Source organism: Pseudophryne corroboree, chromosome 1 (genome assembly GCF_028390025.1).
Source record: "Pseudophryne corroboree isolate aPseCor3 chromosome 1, aPseCor3.hap2, whole genome shotgun sequence".
In the NCBI taxonomy this organism is placed as follows: domain Eukaryota; kingdom Metazoa; phylum Chordata; class Amphibia; order Anura; family Myobatrachidae; genus Pseudophryne; species Pseudophryne corroboree.
The window spans coordinates 234820520-234844284 of record NC_086444.1 but is presented as its reverse complement, the minus strand read 5'-3'; the positions used below and the strand labels follow the sequence as shown (position 1 = coordinate 234844284).

Below are 23765 nucleotides of genomic sequence, written 5' to 3'. Positions count from 1 at the left end.
CTATCACTGCTCTGAGTGACTCCATCTTGAACTTGAACCTTTTTATGTAAGTGTTCAAGGATTTCAGATTTAAAATGGGTCTCACCGAGCCGTCCGGCTTCGGTACCACAAACAGCGTGGAATAATACCCCTTTCCCTGTTGTAGGAGGGGTACCTTGATTATCACCTGCTGGGAATACAGCTTGTGAATGGCTTCCAATACCGCCTCCCTGTCGGGGGGAGACGTTGGTAAAGCAGACTTCAGGAACCGGCGAGGGGGAGACGTCTCGAATTCCAATTTGTACCCCTGAGATACTACCTGCAGGATCCAGGGGTCCACTTGCGAGTGAGCCCACTGCGCGCTGAAATTCTTGAGACGGGCCCCCACCGTGCCTGAGTCCGCTTGTAAGGCCCCAGCGTCATGCTGAGGACTTGGCAGAAGCGGGGGAGGGCTTCTGTTCGTGGGAAGAGGCTGTCTGCTGCAGTCTTTTTCCCCTTCCTCTGCCCCGGGGCAGATATGAGTGGCCTTTTGCCCGCTTGCCCTTATGGGGACGAAAGGACTGAGCCTGAAAAGACGGTATCTTTTTCTGCTGAGAGGTGACCTGGGGTAAAAAGGTGGATTTCCCAGCCGTTGCAGTGGCCACCAGGTCCGATAGACCGACCCCAAATAACTCCTCCCCTTTATACGGCAATACTTCCATATGCCGTTTGGAATCCGCATCACCTGACCACTGTCGCGTCCATAACCCTTTTCTGGCAGAAATGGACATCGCACTTACTCTTGATGCCAGAGTGCAAATATCCCTCTGTGCATCTCGCATATATAGAAATGCATCCTTTAAATGCTCTATAGTCAATAATATATTGTCCCTGTCCAGGGTATCAATATTTTCAGTCAGGGAATCCGACCAAGCCACCCCAGCACTGCACATCCAGGCTGAGGCGATTGCTGGTCGCAGTATAATACCAGTATGTGTGTATATACTTTTTAGGATATTTTCCAGCTTCCTATCAGCTGGTTCCTTGAGGGCGGCCGTATCAGGAGACGGTAACGCCACTTGTTTTGATAAGCGTGTGAGCGCCTTATCTACCCTAGGGGGTGTTTCCCAACGTGCCCTAACCTCTGGCGGGAAAGGGTATAATGCCAATAATTTTTTAGAAATTAGCAGTTTTTTATCGGGGGAAACCCACGCTTCATCACACACCTCATTTAATTCATCTGATTCAGGAAAAACTACGGGTAGTTTTTTCACACCCCACATAATACCCTTTTTTGTGGTACTTGTAGTATCAGAAATGTTCAAAACCTCCTTCATTGCCGTGATCATGTAACGTGTGGCCCTACTGGAAAATACGTTTGTTTCCTCACCGTCGACACTGGAGTCAGTGTCCGTGTCAGTGTCTGTATCGACCTGAGGTAACGGGCGTTTTAGAGCCCCTGACGGTGTTTGAGACGCCTGTACAGGTATTAACTGATTTGCCGGCTGTCTCATGTCGTCAACAGTCTTTTGTAAAGTGCTGACACTATCACGTAATTCTTTCCATAAGACCATCCAGTCAGGTGTCGACTCCCTAGTGGGTGACATCACTAACACAGGCAATTGCTCCTCCTCCACACCATTTTCCTCCTCATACATGTCGACACAACATACCGACACACAGCACACACACAGGGAATGCTCTGACAGAGGACAGGACCCCACTAGCCCTTTGGGGAGACAGAGGGAGAGTTTGCCAGCACACACCAGAGCGCTATATATATATATAGGGATAACCTTATATAAGTGTTTTTCCCTGATATAGCTGCAATAATAAGAATTTACTTACCGATAATTCTATTTCTCGTAGTCCGTAGTGGATGCTGGGGACTCCGTCAGGACCATGGGGTTTAGCGGCTCCGCAGGAGACAGGGCACAATAATAAAAGCTTTAGGATCAGGTGGTGTGCACTGGCTCCTCCCCCTATGACCCTCCTCCAAGCCTCAGTTAGGATACTGTGCCCGGACGAGCGTGCATAATAAGGAAGGATATTGAATCCCGGGTAAGACTCATACCAGCCACACCAATCACACCGTACAACCTGTGATCTGAACCCAGTTAACAGTATGATAACAACGAAGGAGCCTCTGAAAAGATGGCTCACAACAAGAATAACCCGATTTTTGTAACAATAACTATGTACAAGTATTGCAGACAATCCGCACTTGGGATGGGCGCCCAGCATCCACTACGGACTACGAGAAATAGAATTATCGGTAAGTAAATTCTTATTTTCTCTAACGTCCTAAGTGGATGCTGGGGACTCCGTCAGGACCATGGGGATTATACCAAAGCTCCCAAACGGGCGGGAGAGTGCGGATGACTCTGCAGCACCGAATGAGAGAACTCCAGGTCCTCCTCAGTCAGGGTGTGCCCCTGACCAAGTAGCAGCTCGGCAAAGTTGTAAAGCCGAGACCCCTCGGGCAGCCGCCCAAGATGAGCCCACTTCCTTGTGGAATGGGCTTTTACTGATTTTGGCTGTGGCAAGCCTGCCACAGAATGTGCAAGCTGAATTGTACTACAAATCCAGCGAGCAATCGTCTGCTTAGAAGCAGGAACACCCATCTTGTTGGGTGCATACAGGCTAAACAGCGAGTCAGATTTTCTGACTCCAGTCGTCCTGGAAACATATATTTTCAGGGCCCTGACAACGTCAAGTAACTTGGAGTCCTCCAAGTCCCTAGTAGCCGCAGGTACCACAATAGGTTGGTTCATGTGAAAAACAGAAAACACCTTAAGGAGAAATTGAGGACGAGTCCTCAATTCTGCCCTGTCAGAATGAAAAATTAAGTAAGGGCTTTTATATGATAAAGCCGCCCATTCTGACACACGCCTGGCTGAAGCCAGGGCTAATAGAATCTTCACCTTCCATGTGAAATATTTTAATTCCACAGTGGTGAGTGGATCAAACCAATGTGACTTTAGGAAACTCAAAACAACATTGAGATCCCAAGGTGCCACTGGGGGCACAAAAGGAGGCTGTATATGCAGTACCCCTTTTACAAACGTCTGAACTTCAGGCACTGAAGCCAGTTCTTTCTGGAAGAAATTTGACAGGGTCGAAATTTGAACCTTAATGGACCCTAATTTTAGGCCCATAGACAGTCCTGTTTTCAGGAAATGTAGGAAACGACCCAGTTGGAATTCCTCTGTAGGGACCTTCTTGGCCTCACACCACGCAACATATTTTCGCCAAATGCTGTGAAAATGTTTTGCGGTTACATCCTTCCTGGCTTCGACCAGGGTAGGGATGACTTCATCTGGAATGCCCTTTCAGGATCCGGCGTTCAACTGCCATGCCGTCAAACGCAGCCGCGGTAAGTCTTGGAACAGACAAGGCCCCTGCTGGAGCAGGTCCTTTCTTAAAGGTAGAGGCCACGGTTCTTCCGTGAGCATCTCTTGAAGTTCCGGGTACCAAGTCCTTCTTGACCCATCCGGAACCACGAGTATCGTTCTTACTCATCTCCTTCTTATGATTCTCAGTACTTTTGGTATGAGATGCATAGGAGGGAACACATACCCTGACTGGTACACCCACAGTGTTACCAGAGCGTCCACCGCTATTGCCTGAGGGTCCCTTGACCTGGCTCAATATTTGTCTAGTTTTTTGTTCAGGCGGGACGCCATCATGTCCACCTTTGGTTTTTCCCAACGGTTTACAATCATGTGGAAGACTTCCCGCTGAAGTCCCCACTCTCCCGGGTGGAGGTTATGCCTGCTGAGGAAGTTTGCTTCCCAGTTTTCCACTCCCGGAATTAACACTGCTGAGAGTGTTATCACATGATTTTTCGCCCAGCGAAGAATCCTTGCAGTTTCTGCCATTTCCCTCCTGCTTCATGTGCCGCCCTGTCTGTTTACGTGGGCGACTGCCGTGATGTTGTCCCACTGGATCAATACCGGCTGACCTTGAAGCAGAGGTCTTGCTAAGCTTAGAGCCTTGTAAATTGCCCTTAGCTCCAGTATATTTATGTGGAGAGAAGTCTCCAGACTTGATCACACTCCCTGGAAATTTTTTCCTTGTGTGACTGCTCCCCAGCCACTCAGGCTGGCATCCGTGGTCACCAGGACCCAGTCCTGAATGTCGAATCTGCGGCCCTTTCATAGATGAGCACTCTGCAGCCACCGCAGAAGAAAACACCCTTGTCCTTGGAGACAGGGTTATCCGCTGATGCATCTGAAGATGCGATCCGGACCATTTTCCCAGCAGATTCCACTGAAAGGTTCTTGCGTGAAATCTACCGAATGGGATCGCTTTGTAAGAAACCACCATTTTTCACAGGACCCTTGTGCAATGATGCACTGATACTTTTCCTGGTTTTAGGAGGTTCCTGACTAGCTCGGATAACTCCCTGGTCTTCTTCTCCGGGAGAAAACATCCTTTTCTGGACTGTGTCCAGAATCATTCCTAGGAACATTAGACGTGTCGTCGGAAAAAGCTGCGATTTTGGAATATTTAGAATCCACTCGTGCTGTCGTAGAACTACTTGAGATAGTGCTACTCCGACCGCCAACTGTTCTCTGGACCTTGCCCTTATCAGGAAAGCGTCCATATTTCTTTTAGGAAGAATCATCATTTCGGCCATTACCATGGTAAAGACCCGGGGTGCCGTGGACAATCCAAACGGCAGCGTCTGAACTGATAGTGACAGTTCTGTACCACGAACCTGAGATACCCTTGGTGAGAAGGGCAAAATTTGGACATGTAGGTAAGCGTCCCTGATATCCAGTGACACCATATCGTCCTGGTTCGCTATCACTGCTCTGAGTGACTCCATCTTGATTTGAACCCTTGTATGTAATTGTTCAAATCTTTTAGATCTCACCGAGCCGTTTGGCTTCAGTACCACAATATAGTGTGGAATAATACCCCTTCCCTTGTTGTAGGAGGGGTACTTTGATTATCACCTGCTGGGAATACAGCCTGTGAATTTTTTCCCAATACTGCCTCCCTGTCGGAGGGAGACGTTGGTAAAGCAGACTTCAGGAACTTGTGAGGGGAAGACGTCTCGAATTTCCAATGTACACCTGGGATACTACGTGTAGGATCCAGGAGTCCACTTGCGAGTGAGCCCACTGCGTGCTGAAACTCTTGAGATGACCCCCCACCGCACCTGAGTCCGCTTGTATGGCCCCAGCGTCATGCTGCGGACTTGGCAGAAGCTGTGGAGGACTTTTGTTCCTGGGAATGGGCTGCCTGCTGCAGTCTTCTTCCCTTTCCTCTAACCCTGGGCAGATATGACTGGCCTTTTGCCCGCCTGCCTTTATGGGTACGAAAGGACTGAGACTGAAAAGACTGTGTCCTTTTCTGCTGAGATGTGACTTGGGGTAACAAAAGTGGATTTTCCAGCTGTTGCCATGGCCACCAGGTCCGATGGACCGCCCCTTTATACGGCAATACTTCCATGTGCTGTTTGGAATCCGCATCACCTGACCACTGTCGTGTCTATAAACATCGTCTGGCAGATATGGACATCACATCTACTCTTGATGCCAGAATGCAAATATCCCTCTGCGCATCTCGCATATATAGAAATGCATCCTTAAAATGCTCTATAGTCAATAAAATATTGTTCCTGTCAAGGGTATCAATATTTTCAGTCAGGAAATCCGACCAAGCCCCCCCAGCGCTGCACATCCAGGCTGAGGCGATTGCTGGTCGTAGTATAACACCAGTATGTGTGTATATACTTTTTAGGATATTTTTCAGCTTCCTATCAGCTGGCTCTTTGAGGGCGGCCGTATCTGGAGACGGTAACGCCACTTGTTTTTATAAGCGTGTGAGCGCCTTATCCACCCTAAGGTGTGTTTCCCAACTCGCCCTCACTTCTGGCGGGAAAAGGTATACCTCCAATAATTTTCTATCGGAGGAAACCCACGTATCATCACACACTTTAATTTATCTGATTCAGGAAAAACTACAAGTAGATTATTCCCACCCTACATAATACCCTTATTTGTGGTACTTGTAGTATCAGAAATATGTAACACCTCCTTCATTGCCCTTAACATGTAACGTGTGGCCCTAAAGGAAAATACGTTTGTTTCTTCACCGTCGACACTGAAGTCAGTGTCCGTGTCTGTGTCGACCAACTGAGGTAAATGGGCGTTTTTACAAGCCCCTGACGGTGTCTGAGACGCCTGGACAGGTACTAATTTGTTTGCCGGCCGTCTCATGTCGTCAACCGACCTTGCATCGTGTTGACATTATCACGTAATTCCTAAATAAGCCATCCATTCCGGTGTCGACTCCCTAGAGAGTGACATCACCAATACAGGCAATTTGCTCCGCCTCCTCACCAACATCGTCCTCCTACATGTCGACACACACGTACCGACACACAGCACACACACAGGGAATGCTCTGATAGAGGACAGGACCCCACTAGCCCTTTGGGGAGACAGAGGGAGAGTTTGCCAGCACACACCAAAAACGCTATAATTATACAGGGACAACCCCTTATACAAGTGTTTTCCCTTATAGCATTTTCACATATGTAATCATATCGCCAAATAAGTGCCCCCCCTCTCTGTTTTAACCCTGTTTCTGTAGTGCAGTGCAGGGGAGAGCCTGGGAGCCTTCCTCACAGCAGAGCTGAGCAGGAAAATGGCGCCGTGTGCTGAGGAGAATAGGCCCCGCCCCCTAAAACGGCGGGCTCTTCTCCCGGAGTTTGTGAGATCTGGCAGGGGTTAAATACATCCATATAGCCTCAAGGGCTATATGTGATGTATTTTAGCCATAAAAAAGGTATAATACATTGCTGCCCAGGGCGCCCCCCCCAGCGCCCTGCACCCTCAGTGACCGCTGGTATGAAGTGTGCTGACAACAATGGCGCACAGCTGCAGTGCTGTGCGCTACCTTATGAAGACTGAAAGTCTTCTGCCGCCTGTTTCTGGACCTCTGGACCTCTTCAACTTCGGCATCTGCAAGGGGGGTCGGCGGCACGGCTCCGGGACGAACCCCAGGGTGAGACCTGTGTTCCGACTCCCTCTGGAGCTAATGGTGTCCAGTAGCCTAAGAAGCAAATCCATCCTGCACGCAGGTGAGTTTACTTCTCTCCCCTAAGTCCCTCGTAGCAGTGAGCCTGTTGCCAGCAGGACTCACTGAAAATAAAAAACCTATATTAAACTTTTATTCTAAGCAGCTCAGGAGAGCCACCTAGATTGCACCCTTCTCGGCCGGGCACAAAGATCTAACTGAGGCTTGGAGGAGGGTCATAGGGGGAGGAGCCAGTGCACACCACCTGATCCTAAAGCTTTTATTATTGTGCCCTGTCTCCTGCGGAGCCGCTAAACCCCATGGTCCTGACGGAGTCCCCAGCATCCACTTAGGACGTTAGAGAAATATATTTATCTGCCAAATTAGTGCCCCCCCTCTCTTGTTTTACCCTGTTTCTGTAGTTCAGGACTGCAGGGGAGAGTCAGGGAGCCTTCCTCCAACGGAGCTGTGAGGAAAAAATGGCGCCAGTGTGCTGAGGAGATAGGCTCCGCCCCCTTTTCGGCAGCCTTTCTCCCGCTTTTTTATGGAAAAATTGGCAGGGGTTAAATGCATCCATATAGCCCAGGAGCTATATGTGATGTATTTTTTGCCAAAAAAGGTGTTTTTATTGCGTCTCAGGGCGCCCCCCCCCCCCAGCGCCCTGCACCCTCAGTGACCGGAGTGTGAAGTGTGCTGAGAGCAATGGCGCACAGCTGCGGTGCTGTGCGCTACCTTATTGAAGACAGGACGTCTTCTGCCGCCGATTTTCCGGACCTCTTCAGTCTTCTGGCTCTGCAAGGGGGACGGCGGCGCGGCTCTGGGACCCATCCATGGCTGGGCCTGTGATCGTCCCTCTGGAGCTAAAGTCCAGTAGCCTAAGAAGCCCAATCCACTCTGCACGCAGGTGAGTTCGCTTCTTCTCCCCTTAGTCCCTCGGTGCAGTGAGCCTGTTGCCAGCAGGTCTCACTGAAAATAAAAAACCTAAAACTAAACTTTTTTCTAAGCAGCTCAGGAGAGCCACCTAGACTGCACCCTTCTCGTTCGGGCACAAAAATCTAACGGAGGCTTGGAGGAGGGTCATAGGGGGAGGAGCCAGTGCACACCAGGTAGTCCTAAAGCTTTTACTTTTGTGCCCAGTCTCCTGCGGAGCCGCTATTCCCCATGGTCCTTTCGGAGTCCCCAGCATCCACTAGGACGTTAGAGAAATATATATATATATAACATACATATAAGCGGATTGTCCGGAACCTTCGGGTCCCTAGTGACATTAATGTGTTCTGAATGTGTATGACCATGTACTGAATGCCCCAGTTGTGGATCTACCAGGAAACATTATGGTCGACAGAAAACCTAGTATTCGTCGACAGCAGGGAGTAGTAACCAGGCAAAATAACATTCTTGCAACCCCGAGGGGTCCGAGGGAAGTATACATAAATAAGTTTAATAACACTCCCCCACATATACTACCATGTCTGTGCTCGAGCTACAGGCCCATGGAACTGTACCATACATATACATATAAATATATATACAGGTATAAGGTAGTTACAACATGTTAATTTACACCCAGTAATAACAGTTGGTGCCGACAGGGTCACCCACATACTACTGTGTTTCCCATACAGAGTTTACTTTTGACAAGCATACAACTACCGACCTGCTGATACTGCATCTACTGAATCAAGTACCAACAGGCTTATGTGGACTAAAATGCTATAGTGGGTATATCTGACAGGGAACACACAGAGATATATGCACAACACAATGAACACATGACCATTTCTAAAATAGTGCTATATTTCCTCTATATAGCACTAAAACACTGTGCCCCCCCTTGTTTGCACTGTATACACTGCTTTTGGCGGGGACATTGAGAAAATGGCGCTGAATCCTGTTGTGAGGGCTAAGCTCCGCCCCTTCTCGGCGCGCTTCAGCCCCGCTAATAAAATAGCTTTTTATACTGGTAGGGGTCCACATACAGTGCCTATGCACTGTATACATGCTTTGCCAGCCTTATTTGAGGTATATATTGCCACCCAGGGCGCCCCCCCCCTGCGCCCTTGTAAAGCCATTGGTGTGTGGGAGCAATGGCGCGCAGCGCGACCGCTGCTATATACTGGCGGGGGTATCGTACATGGTGCCCGGGCACCAAATATGCACCTTATGCCAATGGATAGACCATCAGTAACTTGCTGCCCAGGGCACTCCCCCCCCAGCGCCCTGCACCCTGTGAGTGCCGTTGGTGTGTAGGAGCATGGAGAGCAGCGCGACCGCTGCGCTGTACCTCCGTTACTGAAGTCTTCTGCCGTCACTGAAGTCTTCTGATCTTCACATACTCACCCGGCTTCTTTCTTCTGGCTTCTGTGAGGGGGGTGACGGCGCGGCTCCGGGAACGAGCAGCTAGGCGCACCAAGTGATCGAACCCTCTGGAGCTAATGGTGTCTAGTAGTCTAAGAAGCAGTGCCTTTAACTCACAGATCTGACTTATCTCCCCTCAGTCCTACGATGCAGGGAGCCTGTAGCCAGCAGATCTCTCTGAAAATAATAAGAATTTACTTACCGATAATTCTATTTCTCGGAGTCCGTAGTGGATGCTGGGGTTCCTGAAAGGACCATGGGGAATAGCGGCTCCGCAGGAGACAGGGCACAAAAAAGTAAAGCTTTTACCAGATCAGGTGGTGTGCACTGGCTCCTCCCCCTATGACCCTCCTCCAGACTCCAGTTAGGTACTGTGCCCGGACGAGCGTACACAATAAGGGAGGCAATTTGAATCCCGGGTAAGACTCATACCAGCCACACCAATCACACCGTACAACTTGTGATCTAAACCCAGTTAACAGTATGATAACAGAAAGAGCCTCTTAAAGATGGCTCCTTAACAATATAACCCGAATTTGTTAACAATAACTATGTACAGTATTGCAGATAATCCGCACTTGGGATGGGCGCCCAGCATCCACTACGGACTCCGAGAAATAGAATTATCGGTAAGTAAATTCTTATTTTCTCTATCGTCCTAAGTGGATGCTGGGGTTCCTGAAAGGACCATGGGGATTATACCAAAGCTCCCAAACGGGCGGGAGAGTGCGGATGACTCTGCAGCACCGAATGAGAGAATTCCAAGTCCTCTTTTGCCAGGGTATCAAATTTGTAGAATTTTACAAACGTGTTTTCCCCCGACCACGTAGCTGCTCGGCAGAATTGTAATGCCGAGACCCCTCGGGCAGCCGCCCAAGATGAGCCCACCTTCCTTGTGGAATGGGCCTTAACAGATTTAGGCTGTGGCAGGCCTGCCACAGAATGAGCAAGTTGAATTGTGTTACAAATCCAACGAGCAATCGTCTGCTTAGAAGCAGGGGCACCCAACTTGTTGGGTGCATATAGTATCAACAGCGAGTCAGATTTTCTGACTTCAGCCGTCCTTGAAATGTATATTTTTAAGGCTCTGACAACGTCCAACAACTTGGAGTCCTCCAAGTCGCCAGTGGCCGCAGGCACCACAATAGGTTGGTTCAGGTGAAACGCTGATACCACCCTAGGGAGAAAATGCGGACGAGTCCTCAGTTCTGCCCTATCCGAATGGAAGATTAGATAAGGGCTTTTATAAGATAAAGCCGCCAATTCAGATACTCTCCTGGCGGAAGCCAGGGCCAGTAACATAGTCACTTTCCATGTGAGATATTTAAAATCCACCTTTTTCAATGGTTCAAACCAATGGGATTTGAGGAAATCTAAAACTACATTTAGATCCCACGGTGCCACCGGAGGCACCACAGGAGGCTGTATATGCAGTACTCCTTTAACAAAAGTCTGTACCTCAGGAACTGAGGCCAATTCTTTTTTGGAAGAATATTGACAGGGCCGAAATTTGAACCTTAATAGATCTCAATTTGAGACCCATAGACAATCCTGATTGTAGGAAATGTAGGAAACGACCCAGTTGAAATTCCTCCGTCGGAACACTCCGATCCTCGCACCACGCGACATATTTTCGCCAAATGCGGTGATAATGTTTCGCGGTGACTTCCTTCCTTGCCTTAATCAAGGTAGGAATGACTTCTTCTGGAATGCCTTTCCCTTTTAGGATCTGGCGTTCAACCGCCATGCCGTCAAACACAGCCGCGGTAAGTCTTGAAAGAGACAGGGACCCTGTTATAGCAGGTCCCTTCTCAGAAGTAGAGGGCACGGGTCGTCCGTGACCAACTCTTGAAGTTCCGGGTACCAAGTCCTTCTTGGCCAATCCGGAGCCACTAGTATTGTTCTTACTCCTCCTCACCGTATAATCTTCAATACCTTTGGTATGAGAGGCAGAGGAGGAAACACATATACTGATTTGTACACCCAAGGTGTTACCAGTGCGTCCACAGCTATTGCCTGTGGATCTCTTGACCTGGCGCAATACTTGTCCAGTTTCTTGTTGAGGCGAGACGCCATCATGTCTACCATTGGTCTTTCCCAACAGTTTATTAGCATGTGGAAGACTTCTGGATGAAGACCCCCCTCTCCCGGGTGAATATCGTGTCTGCTGAGGAAGTCTGCTTCCCAGTTGTCCACGCCCGGGAAGAACACTGCTGACAGTGCTATTACGTGATTCTCCGCCCAGCGAAGAATGTTGGCAGCTTCTGCCATTGCACTCCTGCTTCTTGTGCCGCCCTGTCTGTTTACATGGGCGACCGCCGTGATGTTGTCCGACTGAATCAACACCGGTTATCCTTGCATGGAGTGGTTCCGCCTGGCTTAGAGCGTTTTAGATTGCTCTTAGTACCAGAATGTTTATGTGAAGAGACTTTTCCAGGTTCGTCCATACCCCCTGGAAGTTTCTTCCTTGTGTGACTGCTCCCCAACCTCTCAGGCTGGCGTCCGTGGTCACCAGGATCAAATCCTGTATGCCGAATCTGCGGCCCTCCAATAGATGAGCCTTTTGCAACCACCACAGAAAATATACCCTTGTCCTTGGCGACAGGGTTATTCGCAGGTGCATCTGAGGATGCGACCCTGACCATTTGTCCAACAGATCCCTTTGGAAAATTCTTGCATGGAATCTGCCGAATGGAATTGCTTCGTAAAAAGCCACCATTTTTCCCAGGACTCTTGTGCATTGATGTACAGACACCTTTCCTGGTTTTAGGAGGTTCCTGACAGGTCGGATAACTCCTTGGCTTTTTCCTCGGGAAGAAAAACCTTTTTCTGAACCGTGTCCAGAATCATCCCTAGGAACAGCAGACGTATCGTCGGAAAACAGCTGCGATTCTTGGAATATTTAGAATCCAGTCGTGCCGTCGAAGAACTACTTTAGATAGTGCTCTTCCGACCTCCAACTGTTCTCTGGAACTTGCCCTTTTTAGGTCGTGCAAGTAAGGGATAATTTAGATGCCTTTTTTCTTTGAAGAAACATCTTTTCGGCCATTACCTTGGTAAAAAGGCCCGGGGTGCCGTGGATAATTCAAACGGCATCGTCTGAAACTGATATTGACAGTTCTGTACCACGAACCAGAGGTACCCTTGATGAGAAGGACAAAATTTGGACATGGAGGTAATCCTTGATGTCCAGGGACACCATATAGTCCCCTTTTTTCCGGTTCGCTATCACTGCTCTGAGTGACTTTATCTCGATTTGAACCTTTTATGTAAGTGTTCAAAACATTTTAGATTTAGACTATGTGTCACCAAGCCGGCTGGCTTCAGTACCACAATATAGTGTGGAAAAATAATACCCTTTTCCTTGTCGTAGGAGGGGTACTTTGATTATCACCTGCTGGATATACAGCTTGTGAATTGTTTCCAATGCTGCCTCCCTGTCGGAGGGAGCCGTTGGTAAAGCAGACTTCAGGAACCTGCGAGGAGAAGATGTCTCGACTCTCCAATCTTTACCCCTGGGATAATACTCGTACGATCTAGGGGTCAACTTGCGAGTGATCCCACTGCGCCCTGAGACTCTTGAGACTACCCCCCCACCTTGAGTCCGCTTGCACGGCCCCAGCGTCATGCTGAGGACTTGGCAGACGCGGTGGAGGGCTTCTTTTCCTGGGAAAGGGCTGCCTGCTGCAGTCTACTTCCCTTACCTCTATGTCTGGGCAGATATGACTGGCCTTTTGCCTGCATGCCCTCATGGGAAAGGAAAGATTGAGGCTGAAAAGACGGTGTCTTTTTTAGCTGAGATGTAACTTGGGGTAAAAAAAAGGGTTGGATTTCCCAGCTGTTGCTGTGGTCCCCAGGTCCGATGGACCGACCCCCAAATAACTCCTTCCCTTTATACAGCAATACTTCCATCTGCCGTGTGGGATCTGTATCACCTGACCACTGTCGTGTCCCTGACATCTTCTGGGAGATATGGACAACGCACTTATCTTGATGCCAGAGAGCAAATATCCCTCTGTGCATCTCACATACATATATATAGAATGCATCCTATTAAATGCTCTACATGAATAAAATATTTTCAGTCAGGGAATCCGACCAAGCCAACCCAGCACTGCATCTCCAGGCTGATGGCGATCGCTGGTCGCAGTATAACCACCGTATGTGTGTATATACTTTTTAGGATATTTTTCCAGCTTCCTATCAGCTGGCTCCTTGAGGGCGGCCGTATCTGGAGACGGTAACGCCACTTGATAAGCGTGTGAGCGCCTTATCACCCTAAGGGGTGTTTCCCAACGTACCCTAATTTCTGGCGGGAAAGGGTATAACGCCAATATTTGCTATCGGGGTAACCCTACGCATCATCACACACTTCATTTTATTTTATCTGATTCAGGAAAAACTACAGGTAGTTTTTTCACTCCCACATAATACCCTTTCTTGTGGTACTTGTAGTATCAGAAACACGTAACACCTCCTTCATTGCCCTTAACGTGTGGCCCTAATGAGAAATACGTTTGTTTATTCACCGTCGACACTGTATTCAGTGTCCGTGTCTGTGTCTGTGTCGACCGACTGAGGTAAATGGGCGTTTTTAAAACCCCTGACGGTGTTTCTGAGACGCCTGGACCGGTCCTAATAGATTGTCGGCCGTCTCATGTCGTCAACCGACCTTGCAGCGTGTTGACATTCTCACGTAATTCTCTAAATAAGCCATCCATTCCGGTGTCGACTCCCTAGAGAGTGACATCACCATTACAGGCAATTTCTCCGCCTCCTCACCAACATCGTCCTCATACATGTCGACACACACGTACCGACACACAGCACACACACCGGGAATGCTCTGACAGAGGACAGGACCCACTAGCCCTTTGGGGAGACAGAGGGAGAGTCTGCCAGCACACACCAAAAACGCTATAATTATATAGGGACAACCTTATATAAGTGTTTCTCCCTTATAGCATCTTTTATATATATACAATATCGCCAAAATCAGTGCCCCCCCTCTCTGTTTTAACCCTGTTTCTGTAGTGCAGTGCAGGGGAGAGCCTGGGAGCCTTCTCTCCAGCTTTTCTGTGAGAGAAAATGGCGCTGTGTGCTGAGGAGATAGGCCCCGCCCCTTTTTCGGCGGGCTCGTCTCCCGCTATTTTTGAAGTTAGGCAGGGGTTAAATATCTCCATATAGCCTCTGTGGGCTATATGTGAGGTATTTTTTGCCTCTAATAAGGTTTTTATTTGCCTCTCAGAGCGCCCCCCCCAGCGCTCTGCACCCTCAGTGACTGTTGTGTGAAGTGTGCTGAGAGGAAAATGGCGCACAGCTGCAGTGCTGTGCGCTACCTTTATGAAGACTCAGGAGTCTTCAGCCGCCGATTTTGGACCTCTTCTCTCTTCAGCGTCTGCAAGGGGGCCGGCGGCGCGGCTCCGGTGACCATCCAGGCTGTACCTGTGATCGTCCCTCTGGAGCTAGTGTCCAGTAGCCAAGCAGCAAATCCACTCTGCACGCAGGTGAGTTCACTACTTCTCCCCTAAGTCCCTCGTTGCAGTGATCCTGTTGCCAGCAGGACTCACTGTAAAGTAAAAAACCTAAGCTAAACTTTCTCTAAGCAGCTCTTTAGGAGAGCCACCTAGATTGCACCCTTCTCGTTCGGGCACAAAATCTAACAGGAGTCTGGAGGAGGGTCATAGGGGGAGGAGCCAGTGCACACCACCTGATCTGGTAAAAGCTTTACTTTTTTGTGCCCTGTCTCCTGCGGAGCCGCTATTCCCCATGGTCCTTTCAGGAACCCCAGCATCCACTTAGGACGATAGAGAAAAAAAACCTAACAATAAAGTCTTTTAGGGAAACTCAGTAGAGCTCCCCTAGTGTGTGTCCAGTCACTCCTGGGCACAGAATCTAACTGAGGTCTGGAGGAGGGGCATAGAGGGAGGAGCCAGTTCACACCCATTCAAAGTCTTATAGTGTGCCCATGTCTCCTGCGGATCCCGTCTATACCCCATGGTCCTTACGGAGTCCCCAGCATCCTCTGGGACGTATGAGGGGGGGGGGGGGAAGTAACCTCTGTGAAAAAAAAAGCCTTAACTACAGGTGCCTGCTCCTGCCTTGACGCCAAAAATAAAACTGGGTGGCTGGGGTCGGGAGCGGGGTATAGGGAATGGGAGGGGGGGGGGGGGGGTCAAGGCCTGCTGGGTGCTTAGAAGTAACCCTTTTGGTGCCTGTATAGCTCCCAGCCAGCCTATACCCAGAGTAGTGTCTCCTGTGTCCCCTGGGGGACGAAAAAGAAACAGCATTTAAATTTAATAGGGACTAAGTTTTTTTTATATAATTCCTGTCTATTTAAGGCATCCCACATGCGGACTGTACGTCACTTTGGGGGAAAATAGGATTTTAATACCTACCGGTAAATCCTTTTCTCTTACTCCGTAAAGGATGCTGGGGGTAACCATAAGAACCATGGGGTATAGACGGGATCCGCAGGAGACATGGGCACTTTAAGACTTTGAATGGTTGTGAACTGGCTCCTCCCTCTATGCCCCTCCTCCAGACTCCAGTTATAGGAACTGTGCCAAGGGAGACGGACATTTCGAGGAAAGGAATTATTGTTAAACTAAGGTGAGATACATACCAGCTCACACCTCAAACACGCCACGCAACATAGCAATTAACAGAACTCAAGCAACAGCACGAACAATGTCAGCAACAGGCTGACTATAACCGTAACACAACCTGTGTGTAATCATAACCAATAACTGTAGATACAGTACACACTGGGACGGGCGCCCAGCATCCTCTACGGACTAAGAGAAAAGGATTTACCGGTAGGTATTAAAATCCTATTTTCTCATATGTCCTAGAGGTTGCTGGAGTTACCATAAGAACCATGGGGTTATACCAAAGCTCTAGAACGGGCGGGAGAGTGCGGATGACTCTGCAGCACCGATTGACCAAACATGAGGTCCTCCTCGGTCAGGGTATCAAACTTGTAAAACTTAGCAAAAGTGTTTGAACCCGACCAAGTAGCTGCTCAGCAAAGTTGTAATGCCGAGACCCCCCAGGCAGCCGCCCAGGACGCGCCCACCTTCCTGGTAGAATGGGCCTTCACCGATTTCGGTAACGGCAATCCAGCCGTAGAATGAGCCCGCTGAATTGTAGCACAAATCCAGCGTGCAATAGTCTGTTTGGAAGCAGGAACCCCAATCTTGTTGGAATCATACAGGACAAACAGAGCCTCCGTTTTCCTAATCTGAGCCGTTCTGGTGACATAAATTTTTAAAGCTCTGACCACATCGAGAGACTTCGACTCCACTAAGACGTCAGTAGCCACTGGCACCACAATAGGTTGGTTCATGTGGAACGACGACACCACCTTCGGCAGAAATTGTTGACGAGTCCTCAACTCTACTCTATCTTCATGGAAGATCAAATAAGGGCTCTTGTGAGACAAGGCCGCTAACTCCGATACCCGCCTCGCGGATGCCAAGGCCAACAGCGTGACCACTTTCCAAGTGACAAATTTCAACTCTACCTTCTGTAAAGGTTCAAACCAATGTGATTGAAGGAACTGCAACACCACGTTAAGATCCCATGGTGCCATTGGAGGCACAAATGGAGGTTGGATGTGCAACACGCCTTTCACGAAAGTCTGAACTTCTGGAAGGGAGGCCAATTGTTTTTGAAAGAAAACCGTTAAGGCTGAAATCTGTACATTAATTGAGCCCAACTTTAAGCCCGCATCCACACCTGCTTGTAGAAAATGGAGAAAACGTCCTAACTGAAATTCTTCCGTAGGAGCCTTCTTGGATTCACACCAAGACACATTTTCTCCAAATACAATGTTTAGACGTTACCCCTTTTCTAGCCTGAAGTAGTATGGGAATGACTTCACAGGGAATACCCTTTCGGGCTAGGATCCGGCGTTCAACCGCCACGCCGTCAAACGTAGCCGCGGTAAGTCTTGATACACGCACGGCCCCTGCAGATCCTCTCATAGAGGAAGGGGCCAGGGATCTCCTATGGAGTAATTCCTGAAGATCTGGATACCAAGCTCTCCTTGGCCAGTCTGGAACTTCTTATGATCTTTAGTACTTTCGGAATGAGAGGAAGCGGAGGGAATACATACACCGACTGAAACACCCATGGTGTTACTAGGGCGTCCATTGCTATTGCTTGAGGGTCCCGCGACCTGGAACAATATCTCTGAAGTTTCTTGTTGAGACGAGACGCCATCATGTCTATTTGAGGAACTCCCCAAAGACTAGTCACTTCTGTGAAGACCTCTTGATGAAGACCCCACTCCCCTGGATGGATATCGTGTCTGCTGAGGAAGTCTGCTTCCCAGTTGTCCACTCGTGGAATGAAGATTGCTGACAGAGCGCTTGTATGTTTTTCTGTCCAACGGAGAACTTTCGTGGCCTCTGCATTGCTGCTCTGCTTTTTGTTCCGCCCTGGCGGTTTATGTACACTACTGATGTTACATTGTCCGATTGAATCAGGACGTGCAGATTGCGCAGAAAATGTTCTGCTTGAAGAAGGCCGTTGTAAATGGCCCTTAACTCCAGAACGTTTGGAAGTTTTCCCCATGTGTGACTGCACCCCAGCCTCGGAGACTCGCATCCGTGGTTACTAGGATCCAGTCCTGGATCCCGAACCTGCTCCCCTCTAGGAGGTGAGAGCTGTTCAGCCACCACAGGAGCGAGATTCTGGTCTTGGAAGACAGGATTATCCTTCGGTGCATGTGAAGGTGGGATCCGGACCACTTGTCCAACAGATCCCACTGAAGCACCCTGGCATGGAATCTGCCAAACTGAATGGCCTCGTAAGCCGCCACCATTTTCCCCAGCAACCGAGTGCATTGATGGATTGACACTCTTGCCGGTTTCAGAATTTGTTTGACCAGGTTCTGAATTTCCAGAGCCTTTCCCACTGAAAGAAAAACTCTCTGTAATTCTGTGTCCAGAATCATTCCCAGAAAAGACAGCCGCGTCGTCGGCACCAACTGTGATTTCGGCAAGTTTAGGAGCCAACCATGTTGTTGCAGAACTGTCAGGGAGATCGCCATGTTCTGCAGCAATTGGATCTCGCCTTTATCAGGAGATCGTCCAAGTACGGGATAATTGTGATTCCTCGCTTGCGCAGGAGAACCATCATTTCCGCCATTACTTTGGTGAAAACCCTCGGAGCCGTGGACAGACCAAACGGCAAGGTTTGAAATTGGTAATGACAATTCTGAACTGCAAACCTCAGGTAAGCCTGATGCGGAGAATAGATGGGAATATGCAAGTAGGCATCCTTTATATCCACCAACACCATAAAATCCCCTTCCTCCAGACTGGAGATCACTGCCCGGAGAGACTCAATCTTGAATTTGAATTTTCTTAGGTAGAAATTGAGGGATTTTAGATTCAGGATTGGCCTGACCGAGCCGTCCGACTTCGGGACCATGAATAGGCTCGAATAAAATCCTTCTCCCTGTTGTGACGGGGGAACATTGATAATGACCTGATTATGACACAACTTTTGTATTGCGTCGCGTACCGCCTCCCTGTCCGGAAGAGAAGCTGGTAAGGCCGATTTGAAAAATCGGCGAGGGGGAACATCTTGAAACTCTAGCTTGTACCCCTGGGTCCGGGGCCGAACGAACCCAGAACTGACTGAAGAGTTTTAGGCGTGCCGCCACCGGTGCGGACTCCAGCAGAGGAGTCCCAGCGTCATGCGGTGGATTTGGCAGAAGCCGGGGAGGACTTCTGCTCCTGGGAACCTGCCACTGCTGGTGATCTTTTACCTTTTCCCTTTCCTCTAGTAGCAAGGAAGGAAGAACCTCGGCCTTTCTTGTATTTATTGGGCCGAAAGGACTGCATCTGATAGTGGTGTGTTCTCTTTTGTTGTGCAGGAACATAAGGTAAAAGGATGACTTACCCGTAGTAGCTGTAGATACCAAATCAGCGAGACCTTCACCAAACAAGACACCACCTTTATATGGTAGAGACTCCATATTTCTCTTAGAATCAGCATCAGCATTCCATTGATGAATCCACAATACTCTCCTAGCTGAGACTGCCATGGCATTGGCTTTCGAACCCAAAAGGCCGATATCCCTCGCAGCTTCCTTTAGGTAGGCTGCAGCGTCCCTGATATGACTTAGTGTCAAGAGAACGCTATCCCTATCCAGGGTATCTACCTCAGAAGACAAGCTATCAGCCCATTTTTCGATAGCACTACTCACCCATGCAGATGCAATGGCTGGCCTGAGCAGCGTACCTGTGGTAACATAAATGGATTTCAATGCAGTTTCCTGCCTACGATCCGCAGGATCCTTAAGGGCTGCCGTGTCAGGGGACGGAATAGCCACCTTTTTGGACAGCCGTGCTAGAGCCTTGTCCACAATGGGGGATGACTCCCACTTTACCCTATCCCCCGAGGGAAACGGATACGCCACCTGAATCCTTTTGGGAATCTGAAACTTTTTATCAGGATTTTCCCAAACCTTTTCAAATAGAGTGTTCAGTTCATGAGAGGGAGGAAACGTTACCTCAGGTTTCTTTCCCGTATACATAAAGACCCTTTTATCAGGAACAAGAGGGTCTTCCGAGATATGTAATACGTCTTTTATCGCCACAATCATGTTTCCCGAATGCTCTTTGACAATTTTGGATCTAATCTGGTATCACTGTAGTCGACACTGGAGTCAGAGTCCGTGTCGGTATCTGTGTCTGCCAACTGAGCAAACGATCGCTTTTGTGACCCCGAGGGGGTCAGGACTTGTAACAACACATCCTCCACAGATTTCTTCCATGCCTGGTTCTGAGACTCAGATTTATCCACTCTCTTATTAATAAGAGCCACATTTGCATTCAAAGCATTCAACACATTTACCCAATCAGGAGTCGGCGGTGCCGACAGGGTCACTCCCACAGCCGCTTGTGTCCCTAATACAGTCTCCTCCTGGGAAAAGCACTCTGCCTCAGACATGCCGACACACGTGTATTCACCACTCACAAACACACTGGGCATATAGTGGACAGACCCACCTAAAGTCTGACAGAGAGACACAGAGAAAGTTTGCCAGCTCACAACCCTGCGCTTCACCAACGGTTCTGACAACACTACGCAATGCCTCAGACCTGCAGCGCTTTTATAACACACATATATTGCACCTAATTTACTGTGCCCCACCCCCACCCCCCTGTTTTTCACTCTGATACTTATGCAGCAGTGTGAGGAAGGACCAGCTTCTCTGCAGCCTGTTGTAGAGAAAATGGCGCTGTTGTGAGCTGTGAGGGCTAAGCTCCGCCCCCGCAATGGAGCGCTTCAGTCCCGCTATTTTTAAAGAAATATTTATACTGGCGTGGGTTAGGACAGTGCCCCGGGCACTATGTCCCCTATAGCCAGTCTCCTTTGAGGTTTATATGCTGTCCAGGGCATCCCCCCCCACGTGCGCCCTGCACCCTGTAGTGCCGCTGTGTAGTGGGAGCATGGCGCGCAGCATGCGATCGCTGTGCGGTACCTCAGATGCCGTCACTGAAGTCTTCTTTGCTTCTTCTACTCACCTGTCTTCTGGCTCTGCAAGAGGGGTGACGGCCGGCTCTGGGAACGAGCATCTAGGCGTACCTAGCGATCAGACCCTCAGGAGCTAATGGTGTCCTGCAGCCAAGAAGCAGATCCTTTAAACTCACTAGAAGTAGGTCTGACTTCTCTACCCTAAGTCCCACAAAGCAGGGAGATTGTTGCCAGCAATCTCCCTGAAAATAAAAAACCTAACAAAAGTCTTTTCCAGAGAAACTCTGTAGAGCTCCTCAGTGTGCATCCAGTCTGCCTGGGCACAATTCTAAAACTGGAGTCTGGAGGAGGGGCATAGAGGGAGGAGCCAGTTCACACCCATTCAAAGTCTTAAAGTGCCCATGTCTCCTGCGGATCCCGTCTATACCCCATGGTTCTTATGGTTACCCCAGCATCCTCTAGGACGTATGAGAAATTCAATTGTTTTATCCCAGCACCCAGGTCCCGTCGCGCTACTCTATTGTATGTGTCACTGGGCGCGAGTGCCTCCTGAGGTGGTGAGCAGAAATCCACGAAAAATCGCAGCTCACCTGGTAGTCTACACGGATATAGCCAATTTACACATCTAAATCCAGGCAGGAAACCCTTGTTCATTTTTACATGCATCCCATAGAGGTGTGAGCTAACATTGAGAACAATTCCCTCTTCTTATAATATGCAATGTGCGCATGGAACCTCACATTACAGGATTCTGCCTCTGAGAAGGTATAGCGATTACACTCTTCTCCAAGATGGTGCTACTCTACAGCATGCATAATGTATTACCATTTTGTAAAAGTATTTTTGCAGTCCGCTAAATGTAAAGACTCTAGGATAATGCAGTAAGGGGACAGGTCCTCCTTAAATAACTGAACACATATAGGAAAAAGCAAGCAATTAAGTATAAACTATTGGCGGTTATTCAAAGTTGTTGGCAAACCAAAAAAAGCACACTAATGGGCAAAACCATGTTGCACTGCAGGTGGGGCAGATGTAACATGTGCAGAGAGAGTTAAGGGCCCCATACACTACAACGATATGTCTGAGGCTGAAGTCAGAGGCGATTTCCCTTGAACTCCTTCGGGAGCTTCCCGGGAGTGGTTCCATACGATTTGGTACATTTTGCATGCGATATATCGTATACGATCCCAGCCATACCTGCGGGAACCGACATATCACGAGTGCAGCACTAACGATCTAGGGGAGCCGATCCGACCCTCACGGGAACGAACATCGGATCGGAAACACCTCCAAAATGCCCGATTTCACCCGATATATTGGCCCGAATGACCAAAATTGGATGAAATCAGGCATTATCGTTCTAGTGTATGGGGCCCTTTAGATTTGGGTGGGTTATATTGTTTCTGTGCAGGGTAAATACTGACTGCTTTAATTTTACACTGCAATTTAAAAATCAGTTTGAACAGGTATCGGTCATTAGGTCGACATGGTCATTAGGTCAACATGAACAAGGTCGACATGGAAAAGGGTCGACATGAGTTTTGTTTTACTTTTTGGGTGTTGTTTTCTTCATAAAGTGACGGGGAAGCACAATTAGTGCACGGTGTCCCATTGCATGGCGAGCTTTGCTACTGCTGTGCTCGGCACAGGTTACTATTCCCAATCGTAGTCCACTTGGATCGTAAAGTATGAAAAAGGTCAAAAAATGAAAGAAAGAAAAAAAGTGAAAAACTAATGTCGACCATTTTCCATGTCGACCTTGTTCATGTTGACCTAACGACCATGTCGACCAATAGTGGTCGACCTAATGACCGTATCCCGTTTGAACACCCCACCCAAATCTAACTCTTTCTGCACGTTACATCTGCCCCCCCTGCAGTGCACATGGTTTTGCCCATTTGCTAACAAACCTGAATACTGCCCTAAGATACTCAAGAGAAATACTCAAAATTCTATAATTTTTACAAATTAAATATTTATTTAAACAAACAAACTCACTGTATATAACAGGGCAGCCTCCAAAGTATCTCAGAAATAAGTTAACATCTAATGCAGCACTGGAGAGAATGAGTTTTAAAGAAGGGTGCTTCGGCATCACGTCCCGCAGTTTGGTTAGAAGAAAGTCACTGAACCGGTCCCGCTCATGAACTTCATCCTGTTACATAATCATTGATATAATCTAGTGTTACACAGACAAAATGACAGCAAATTATTTTCCATAACACTGCACAAAATCACAAGGAAATCTCATAAAAATAGCCAAACAGGTATCAAAGGAGCTAAAAGGAAATATGCAGATTTATGTTCCATGAATATATACACCAGAAGCAAATGGGGATAGCATGTCTCTACCTCTTCTCTATCATATTTGTGTTCTCCCAACCCCAATAATGGTAAATCCCATATTTTGCCAACCAAAGTTTGTATATTATTTAAGCTGGGCTATAAAACAAAAAAGGAGATTCATGGTAGACTTACCATTGTTAAATCTCTTTCTGCGAGGTACACTGGATTCCACAGGGAATAACATAGGGGTGTAGAGTTGGATCTTGATCCGAGGCACCAACAGGCTAAAGCTTTGACTGTTCCCAGGATGCACTGCACCGCCTCCTCTATAGCCTCACCTCCAGGCACTGGAGCTCAGTTTTGTTAACCAGTCCAAGGAGAAGGGACTAGCGGCTAATGCCATACAAACCCAAAGAAGCTAAGTGCGTCAGGGTGGGTGCCCTGTGGAATCCAGTGTACCTCGCAGAAAGATTTAACAATGGTAAGTGTACCATAAATCTCCCTTTCTGCAGCGGGATACACTGGTATTCCATAGAGAATAACATCAGTGATGTCCCAAACCAGTTCCTCATGGGAGGGGACGCACTGTAGCGGGCAAAAGAACCCGGCGTCCAAAGGAAGCATCCTGGGAG

General features: G+C 48.5%; 1 protein-coding gene across 1 annotated transcript in view; it reads right to left on the bottom strand.

Moving 5' to 3' along the window:
• Window positions 1-23765, bottom strand: part of YTHDC2 (YTH N6-methyladenosine RNA binding protein C2) — a 408514-nt gene that overhangs the window by 237090 nt on the left and 147659 nt on the right. Inside the window, exon 8 of the mRNA XM_063964142.1 lies at window positions 22846-23002. Coding sequence (XP_063820212.1) covers window positions 22846-23002 — 157 coding nt within the window. The remainder of the gene's footprint in view (window positions 1-22845; window positions 23003-23765) is intronic.